General features: G+C 67.6%; 1 protein-coding gene across 1 annotated transcript; it reads right to left on the reverse strand.

The window, feature by feature from the left end:
• Positions 1-64: 64 nt before the first annotated feature.
• On the reverse strand, positions 65-4,535 carry PIH1D1 (PIH1 domain containing 1). Its single transcript, XM_082501316.1, is given in 14 exon segments — positions 65-285; positions 454-600; positions 1,190-1,280; positions 1,358-1,387; positions 1,490-1,583; positions 2,430-2,445; positions 2,447-2,470; positions 2,472-2,516; positions 2,599-2,660; positions 3,298-3,354; positions 3,357-3,485; positions 3,581-3,644; positions 3,730-3,828; positions 4,344-4,535. Coding segments are annotated over 13 exon segments (888 nt in total). The 5' UTR covers positions 3,826-3,828; positions 4,344-4,535; the 3' UTR covers positions 65-252.
• Positions 4,536-10,014: the final 5,479 nt, after the last annotated feature.

A 10,014-nucleotide genomic window follows, 5' to 3' on the forward strand; every position in this document is an offset into this window, starting at 1 on the left:
GGGAGAAATTAAGATGGGGAGGGGACACCCGGGGGGGTTCAATGAGATGGGGGGGGGACACCCCCAAGTGGGGGGGGGGGACACACCCAGTTTGAGGGGGGGGAACGCCCGGGGGGGGGCACAGACAGAGAGAGTCCCACCCGGGAATTACCCTTTATTGAAAATTTTTGTACAAAAAAAAAAAAAAAAAAAAAAAAAAAAGAGGGTGTGGCCGGGCGGGGCTGGGCGGGGCAGGACAGGCCCCGCCCCCCCTCACCCCCTCAGGGGCATCGTCACAGTGAGGACCTGTTGGGGGGGGGAGAGGTCAGAGATCAGGAGGGGGCGGAGCCTCGCTGGGAAGGGGCGGGGCTGTGGTGGGTGTGGCCAAGACAGGTGTGGCACCCACCGCAGGTGATGGGAGTGGGTGGGGCAAAGGGGTGGGGCCAGAGGGGAGTGGGCGTCTCCCCGGGTTACCTTGGTGCGTCGGTGGAAGTGGGCGTGGCAGCGGGCGGGGTCAGGGAGGTGGGGCAGCCCCAGCTGCAGGAGGGGCGTGTCCCCCTCGGCCCCGCCCACCACCAGCCGCTCCTCGCTCAGCCCCAGCCACAGCGACCCCGCCCCGGCCTGGGTGGGGCAGGGTGGGGTCAGGGGGGCGGGGCCAGGCGGCCACACCCACAACCTCACACCCCTCTGGGTCCCCTCCCCCCCCCCTCCGGACCCCCCCAGACCAGACTGAGCCCCACAACTGCCCCCTCAGCCCCACAACTGCCCCCCCAGAGCCCCCCAGCCCCACAACTGCCCCATCAGCCCCACAACTGCCCCCCCAGAGCCCCCCAGCCCCACAACTGCCCCCTCAGCCCCACAACTGCCACCCCGAGCCCCCCAGCCCCACAACTGCCCCATCAGCCCCACAACTGCCCCCCCAGAGCCCCCTCAGCCCCACAACTGCCCCATCAGCCCCACAACTGCCCCCCAGAGCCTCCCCAGCCCCACAACTGCCCCCTCAGCCCCACAACTCCCCCATCAGCCCCACAACTGTCCCCCAGAGCCTCCTCAGCCCCACGACTGCCCCATCAGCCCCTTCAACTGCCCCCCAGAGCCCCCCCAGCCCCACAACTGCCCCCCAGAGCCTCCTCAGCCCCACAACTGCCTCTTCAGTGCCCCCCCAGCCCCACAACTGCCCCCCCAGCCCCACACCACCCCCCCCACTCACGGCGTGGGGCAGGAGGACGCGCGCCTGCAGCACTCGGGGGTGTTGGGAGGAGGGCTCAGCCACCACCACGTACTGGGGGGGCCCCGGGGGGCTGCGGGGGGGGGGGGGCACAGGTCAGGCGGGGGGGTCCCGGCGCTGGGGGGCCCCACTCAGCCCCACAGCTCCTACCTGGGGGGCAGCGGCGGCTCCTGGGGGGGGCTGTGGGGGGGAAGAGAGGTCAGAGGGAGGTGGGGGGGCACACGGGGGGGTCCCGGGGGGGGTCTCTGGGGGTCCCGGGGGGGGTCGGGGCCCCCCACTCACCCCTCGAGCTCCTGGATGTGGGGCCGGGGCCGGGCCCGGATGTTCTGGGCCGAGACGGAGCCCATGAACCTGCGGTTCCGCAGCACCCGCCAGTCTGGGGGGGGGCGGGGGGGTCACGGGGGGGCGAGACCCCTCCCCAGGACCCGCCCCACCCCCATCCGCTCCTCCCCAGTCCCCCCAGTTCCCCCACTCCCCTCCCAGCTCCCCCCCAACTCCTCCCCAGTTCCCTCCCCAGTTGCCCCCCAGACCCCCCATCTCCTCCCCACCCCACCAGTGCCCCCCAACTCCTTCCCAGTCCCCCCAGTTCCCCCCATCTCCTCCACGACCCCCCCAGCTCCTCCCCAGGCCCTCCCAGTTCCCCCCCATTCCTCCCCAGTCCCCTCCAGCTCCTCCCCAATGCCCCCCAGCTCCCCCCAACTCCTCCCCATTCCCCCCAACTCCTTCCCAGTCCCCCCAAGTCTCCCCCGCTCCTCCCCAGTCCCCTCCAGCCCCTCCCCAATGCCCCCCAGTTCCCTCCAACTCCTTCCCAGTCCCCCCAGTTCCCTCCAACTCCTTCCCAGTCCCCCCAAGTCTCCTCTACTCCTCCCCAGTCCTCTCCAGCCCCTCCCCAACGCCCCCAGTTCCCCCCCATCTCCTTCCCGGTCCCCCCAGTTCCCCCCTAGCTCCTCCCCGAGCCCCCCCAGTTCCCCCCAACTCCTTCCCAGTCCCCCCAGTTCCTCCCAACTCCTTCCCAGTCCCCCCCAAGTCTCCCCTACTCCTCCCCAGTCCCCTCCAGCCCCTCCCCAACGCCCCCAGTTCCCCCCCATCTCCTTCCCGGTCCCCCCCAGTTCCCCCCTACCTCATCCTCGAGCCCCCCCAGTTCCCCCCCAACTCCTCCCCAGTCCCCCCAGTTACCACTCCCCCATCTCCGTTCCCACCCAGTCCCCCCAGTGCCCCGCACCAGTCAGCTCCAGTTCCCACCCCGTACTTCTCCGACAGCCCCCTCCATGGCCACCGTCAGGAAGAACTCCAGGTACAGGGGGTCAGCCTGGGGGCGGGGGGGGGGGTTAGGACCCCCCCATTCTCCCCATGAGCCCCCCCCAACCCCCCCCGGACCCCTCCCCCCTCACCTGGAGGGTGCGGAAGAACCCCGAGTTCACCACCACGTCGTAGGCGGTGCAGCCCCGACCCCCTGCGGGAGAGCGGGGGGGTCACCCGGGGGGGCGGGGAGGGGGTTTGGGGGGCGGGGGGCATTGTGGGGGGGTCAGAGAGGGGGTTGGGGGGTCGGGGGGGCATGGGATGGGGATTTTGGGGGGCTGGGGGAGGTGTGGAGGGTGCTGGGGGGGGGTCAGATGGGATCCAAGGGGGAGGTATGAGTGCCGGGGGGGGGTCTGGTGGGGGCTGGGGGGGTCTGGTGGGGGATGGGGGTCTGGGGGGGGATGGGGGGGTCTGGTGGGGGTATTTGGGGTGCTGGGGGGGTGTCGGGGGAGGAGAGAGCGGGTTTGGGGGGGTCTTGGGGGTTGGACACTTTGGGGAGGGGGGGTCAGTAGGAGGTCAGGAGATGGGGTGTTTGGGGGTGGGGGGGGTTGCAGGGGGGTCGGGAGGGTCAGAGAGGGGGTTGGGGGGGTGGGGGGGGTCGTGGGATGGGGGGGTGAGGGGTTGGGGGGGTCAGAGTGGGGATTTATAGGGCTGGGGGGGGTCAGAGAGGGGGTTTGGGGGTGGTTGGAGAGGAGATTTGGGGGGGGCAGAGGATGGGGGAGTTGGAGGGGGTGTGGGGGGTCGGAGGGGGGATTTGGGGGGGGGCGGGGGGGGCGGAGGGGGGGTCTCACCGCGGTCCAGCTCGGCGTGGGGCTCCCCGAGGCTCATGGGGATGCGGAAGGCGCCCGCGGCGGTGGGGGGGAGTGGAGGAGGCGCCGCAGCCCGGGGGGGGACAGCGGGGGGGGCGGCGGCACCTCCCCCGAGTGACAGACGTTGACGAAGACTTTGGCCCCCCCCGCCCGCGTCTTCACGCACAGCCCTGGGGGGGGCGGGGGGGGGGCACGAGGAGGGGTCAGAACAAGGTTGGACCCCCCCCCCAATTCCCCCCCCCCCTCCCCCCCGCCCCCCCACTACCTGGCTGTGGGGTGACAGCGCGGGAGGGGGCTGCAGGGGGGGGGTCCTCATGGTCCTGGGTCACCTGGGGGGGGGCAGAGGGGCAGTGAGGGGCAGCAGTGGGAGTGTCCCCCCCCCGGTGCCCCCCCCGTGCCCCCCCCGGTCCCCACCTGCAGCAGGAGCCGCCGCAGCCCCTCCTCCTCCTCCTCCCCCTCCTCCGCCTCCAACTCCGCCGACAGCAGCGACGGGTCCGTGGGGGCCGCCATGGGCTGGGGGGGGGGCGAGATGTGGGGAACCGGGGCCCGGGGGGGGGCACCAGCAGCCCCCAATGCCCCCCCCGGCCCCATGGAACCCCCCCGACCACCTGAGACCCCCCCTAAGACCCCCCATGGGCCCCTCCAGTGGGTCCCAGTGTGACCCCTCCCACCCTTACGGGCCCCCTATGCCCCCCCGGGACATCCCAGTGCCCCCCCCCAGCCCCATTTGCTCTCTCAGTCCCCCTCATTACCCCCCCGGGACCCCCCCATGGCCCCCCCAGCCCATGCGCTCCCTCAGGCCCCCCCATTCCCCCCCCTCGGGACCCCCCATAGCCCCCCAGTGTCCCCCCCAGCCCCATTTACTCCCTCACCCCCCCCCCCAAGACCCCCCCGACCCCATTTACTCTCTCAGGCCCCTCCGTGCCCCCCCTCAGGACCCCCACCACGGCCCCCCAGTCCCCCCCAGTGTCCCTCCACGGGTCCCCCACGCCCCCCCCAGCCCAAAGTCCCCCCCAGGACCCCCTCACCTCCCCCGGTGCGGCCCCCCCGGGCCTCGACTCCTCCTCTACAGTCCTGAAGGTCCCCGGGACCGGGGGGATCCCACCGCCCCCGGCCCCCCCCGGGCTCCCCCGGCCCCAGGGACCCCCCGCGACCGCCTGAGACCCCGTCAGGGCCCCACCGGGTCCCCACCGGGTCCCCCCCGACCCCTCGGGGACCCCCCGGACCCCCCCCGCTCAGCCCTCACCGACCGCCGCCGCCGACCGCCGCGCGGCACTTCCGCTTCCGGTGGGGGCGCTCTGCGCCCGTCTCTATGGTTCCGCGGCGGCGGCGCTCTCTCCGCCGAACTCTATGGTCAGGAGGACTGAGCCGCCCGCCCCGAATTTCGCGTGGTTTTGTACCCCAAAACAACGCGGAGAGCCGGGAGATAAACACGCCTATTAATTATTATCGTCAGCTATTAATTTTGTTATTAATTATCGCTTTATCGCTCTTAATTTTCCCGTTGCTATAGGGAGGAAAAGAGCATTTTTTATCGCTCCTTTTTCCGCCCGCCCAAAGGCTGAAAACCCCCTCCGGAGACCGCGAAACAGCGAATTGAACTGAGCGCAGCGCGAATTGAACTCCGTTGAACGAATTTAACGGAATATTCGCGGGAACGGAATAAGTCGTATTCTGAGGATGAGAACGGTAAAATCGCGATTTCGGTGACGATAACGTCGGAGACTTTTGCGTTGTCACTACCGCCAGTTATTGCCCTTAACGGCATTTTCATTCTTTATTATTATTATTATTGTTATTATTATTATTATTATTATTATTATTATTATTATTATTATTATTTCGGTCTCATTATTTCATTATTTCGCCCTAATTTGGGCCGTCCCCGCCCCCCCCCCCCCCCCGCGCAGGCGCCGACTGTGCCATGAACTCCCTCTCGGTAAAACGGCATTTGAACTTCAACGAATTTCAAACGTTTCTCCGGAAATTCAGATCCGACTTCGGCCAAACCTCAACTCAGCGCCGCAAATTTTAAGCGGAAACTTCAGCAAATTCGCGTTCGGCGGCTGCGGGCGGCGGTGACACGCCCGTCCCTTACCGGCCCCCTTAGCCACAAATTTAAAAGCGAATTAAAAAATTAGGAAATTTTCGTAAGTTCGCTGAAGTTAATTCAATTTCGTTTCAATTTTAAAAAAATTTTAAAATTCGTTTAATCAAAATGAGCTTAAATGAATCGCAGCAAACTCAGATTTAAATAAATTCAAACTCGGAACTTCGATAAATAAACTCGAAACCAGATTTAAATAAACTCAAATCTCAGAAAACGCAAATTTAAATTTTGTTTCGCCAAATCCAAATTAAATTGCAGTAAGTTTAAGGTTCAGCAGATTTACGGTCAAATTTTATTCCGCTGAATTTAACCGTAACTCAGTGACCGCAGATTTCACTAAATTTAAATCCAAATTCAGCAAATTTAATTTCAAATCGAACTTCGGTGCGTTTTAATTTACATTTCAGTAAATTTAAGTTTAAATTTGGATTTTCCTTCAGCAAATCCCACCCCAACTCCCGCCCCTCCCCCTCCCAATGGAGCCGCCTGCACCACACCCAGACCACACCCGCACCACACCCGGACCGCGCCCACACCACACCCAGACCACACCCGGACCGCGCCCGGACCGCGCCCTCGCAGGGGGGGTGGGGTGGGGGAGGGGCAAACCCCACAACTTCACTCAAAATATTTATTCCAAAGAAAATTTATTCTGCAAATTTATTCCCCAAATTGCGTTTCCGAAGAAATGCGGCGGAATTCCCGCGGGCGGTAACGACGCGGCGCAAACGGGGGCGCGGCCCGGGCGGGGCCGGGGGGAGGGGACTCGCCACCCACTAACGGAGGGGGGAGGGGCCGGCGCTGCCCCTCCCCCGCGCGGGGAGGCAGTTTTCGGCCCCGAAATTTGGGGAATTTCCCCCGTTGGGCCCTTCGCATCATCGGCTTCCCCTCCCCCGCCCCGCCCCGCCCCGCCCTGCCCCGCCCTGCCCCGCCCGGGGGGCGCCGCCGCGGGGGCGGAGATGAGGCCACAATCCCCCAAATCGGGTCAAAATTTTGTCAAGTTTGGTTAAAATTGTCTCAGGTGGGGTCAAAATTCCTCTAAATTAGGTCAAAATTGTCTCAGGTTGGGTCAAAATTGTGCTAAATTTGGTCAAAACTCCTCCAAATTAGGTCAAAATTTCTCCAAATGAGGTCAAAATCCTCCAAATTGGGTCAAAATCGCCTCAGACGGGGTCAAAATCCTCCAAATTGGGTTAAAATCATCTCAGGTTGGGTCCGAATTGTCTCATATTTGGTCAAAATTCCTCCAAATTCGTTCAAAATCTTCTCAGGTTGGGTCAAAATTGTGCCAAATTGGGTGGAAATTCCTCCAAATCGGGTCAGAATCCTCCGAATCGGGTCAGAATCGCGCAGGATTGGGTCAAACCCACCCCAGGTTGGGGCGGCGCCCCCAGATTTTTGGGTCAAAATCCCCCCGGATTGGGTCAGGGGGTCGGGATCCCCCCGGATGGGCTCAGAATGGCACCAAATTGGGTGAAAATCCCCCCGAATCGGGTCCCCCCCCCTCCCCCCCCCCCCCCCGGCTCAGCAGAGCGCCCCCAGAGGGGGGTCGGGGGGTCCCCTCGGGGGGGGTCGGGGGGTCCCCCCGTGTCCCCTCCCCCCCTCAGAGCACAGTGCAGCGGGGGGGAGGGGCGGGCGGGGGGGCGCCCACGGGGGGGACGCGGGCCGGGGGGGCCCCTCCCTCCCCACCCCCCACGCCGTGGGGCTGCCCCACATCTCCCTGTCCGCCGCCGTGGGGCTGCCCCCCACCCCCCTGCTCTGCCCCACGGGGCTGCCCCCCATCTCTTGACCTGGCGCTATGGGGCTGCCCCCCATCCTCCTGCCCCACACCACGGGTCTGCCCCCCACACCCCCACCCTGCCCCATAGCGCCGCCCCCCACATCTCCGCCCTGCCCCACGGGGCTGCCCCCCATCTCCTTGTCCCCCGCCATGGGGCTGCCCCCCATCCTCCTGCCCCACACCGGGGGTCTGCCCCCCACATCCCCACTCTGCCCCACGGGGCTGCCCCCCATCTTCCCACCCCATGCCATGGGTCTGCCCCCCATCTCCCCACTCTGCCCCATAGCGCTGTCCCCCACGTCCCCACTCTGCCCCATGGGGCTGCCCCCCATCCTCCTGCCCCACACCACGGGTCTGCTCCCCACATCCCCACTCTGCCCCCTACGTCTGCCCCCCACATCTCCGCCCTGCCCCACGGGTCTGCCCCCCATCTTCCCACCCCATGACATGGGTCTGCCCCCCACATCTTGACCCTGCCCCATAGGACTGCCCCCCACACCCTCACTCTGCCCCATAGCACTGCCCCCCACGTCCCCACTCTGCCCCATAGTGCTGTCCCCCACGTCCTCAGTCTGCCCCATAGTGCTGCCCCCCACGTCCCCACTCTGCCCCATAGCGCTGCCCCCCATCTTCCCACCCCACACCAGGGGTCTGCCCCCCACACCCTCACTCTGCCCCATAGCACTGCCCCCCACGTCCCCACTCTGCCCCACGGGTCTGCCCCCCATCTTCCCACCCCATGCCATGGGTCTGCCCCCCACATCTTGACCCTGCCCCATAGGACTGCCCCACACACCCCCACTCTGCCCCATAGCACTGCCCCCCACGTCCTCACTCTGCCCCATGGGGCTGCCCCCCACGTCCCCACTCTGCCCCATAGCGCTGCCCCCCATCTTCCCACCCCGCACCAGGGGTCTGTCCCCCACCCCCCCACTCTGCCCCATAGTGTTGTCCCCCACGTCCTCACTCTGCCCCATAGCGCTGTCCCCCATCTCCCCACTCTGCCCCATAGCGCTGTCCCCCACATCCCCACTCTGCCCCACGGGGCTGCCCCCCATCTCCCCGTTCCCCGCCGCGGGGCCGCCCCCCATCTCCCCGCCGCCGTGGGGCAGGACGCGGGTCTGGACGCCGCAGCCCCGCAGGCGCAGGACGTGGGGCAGCTGGCGCAGGCGCAGGCGCGTGGAGGCCGTGGGGCCGAGGGGCAGCGGGCGCTGGAAGGCGGCTCTGTACGCCGCCCGCAGCTGGAAGAGGGAGAGCCCCCCCGGGTGCCCCCCAAGCAGCGCCCCCAGCTCCCGCCCCAGAGCCCCCAGCTCCGCGTCCGCCGTGGGGCCGTGGGGCACGGATGCCGGGGTCCCGTTTTGGGGCTGGGGGGGGCTATGGGGCAGGGACGCTGGGGTCCCCTGCTGAGGTTGGGGGGGGGTATGGGGGGTGCTATGGGGCACAGCCGCCGGGGGCCCCTGCTGAGGTTGGGGGGCTGAAGCGACGCTATGGGGCCCAGACGCCGGGGTCCCGTTTTGGGTCTGGGGGAGGATATGTGGGGTGCTATGGGGCCCGGGCGTCTGCTGTGTCCCCTTCTGTCCCCATGGGGCTGGAGAGACGCTATGGGGCCCGGACGCCGGGGTCCCTTTCTGAGGTTGGGGGGCCGAAGCGACGCTATGGGTCCCGGACATCTGCGTCCCCTTCTTCGCCCGTGGGGCGGCGGAAGTGCCGTTGGGGGTCCCTCACTCCCCCCGCGCCCCCCCTGCGCCGTGGGGCCGTGTGGGTCCCTTCCTCAGCCGGGGGGCGGTGGGGGGGGGCAGCTCCTGGGGGGGGGGGGAAAGATGGGGGGAGGGGGTGTCACCAGTGTGGGGGGGGTCACAACACCCCCCCCACCCCACACCCCCCCCCACCCCCCTGTGGGTACCTGTGTGGGCGCTGTGGCCCCCGGGGGGGCGGTGTGGGTCGCGGTGTGGGTCGCGGTGTGGGGCGCAGGGGGGGTCCCATCCCGGCACGAGCAGATCCAGAGAGTCCATCCCGTCGCCCTCCACCCAACGCAGCCGCCCCACGGCGGGGGCTGGGGGGGGGGGAAGGGGGGGAGGGGGGTCAGGGCTGGGGGGGGGTGGGAGGGTCCCACACACGCCTGTGGGGCGCGCTATGGGGTAGGGCTGTGGGGCAAAGCAGTGGGCAGTAGCTATGGGGCAGGTTATGGGGAAGAGCAGTGGGGCAGGGCTGTGGGGCAGGTTATGGGGCAGGGCTGTGGGGCAAAGCAGTGGGCAGTAGCTATGGGGCAGGGCTGTGGGGCAGGGCCCTGGGGCACAGCTATGGGGCAGGTTATGGGGAAGAGCAGTGGGGCAGGGCTGTGGGGCAGGTTATGGGGCAGGGCACTGGGGCAGGGCCATAGGGCACGCTATGGGGCAGGTTACGGGGAAAAGAATGGGGCAGAATAGTGGCATAGACTGTGGGGCAGGCTATGGGGCAGGCTATGGGGCAGAGCCGGGGGGGGCAGTAGGGAACGGCTATGGGGCAGGCTGTGGGGCACAGCTATGGGGCAGAGCAGTGGGGCAGAGCTATGGGGCAGGCTATGGGGCAGTCTATGGGGCAGAGCTATGGGGCAGGCTATGGGGCAGAGACAACGTGGGGGTCCCGAGCAGTGGGGCAGCCCCTCCCCCTCCTCCCCCCCCCTCCCCCACCCCGGGGGTTCTCACCGTGGGGGAGGGGCAGTCCTAGGGGCGGGATGGGGGGAGGGGCGGCGCCCCCCAGCGCCGCCCCCGCCCCCCCCGCAGCTCCGCGCGCGCCGACATCACTGGGGGGGGGGGAGGGGCGGTGAGGG

This window comes from Vanellus vanellus, assembly GCF_965231255.1.
Source record: "Vanellus vanellus genome assembly, contig: HAP1_SCAFFOLD_2395, whole genome shotgun sequence".
Classification (NCBI taxonomy): domain Eukaryota; kingdom Metazoa; phylum Chordata; class Aves; order Charadriiformes; family Charadriidae; genus Vanellus; species Vanellus vanellus.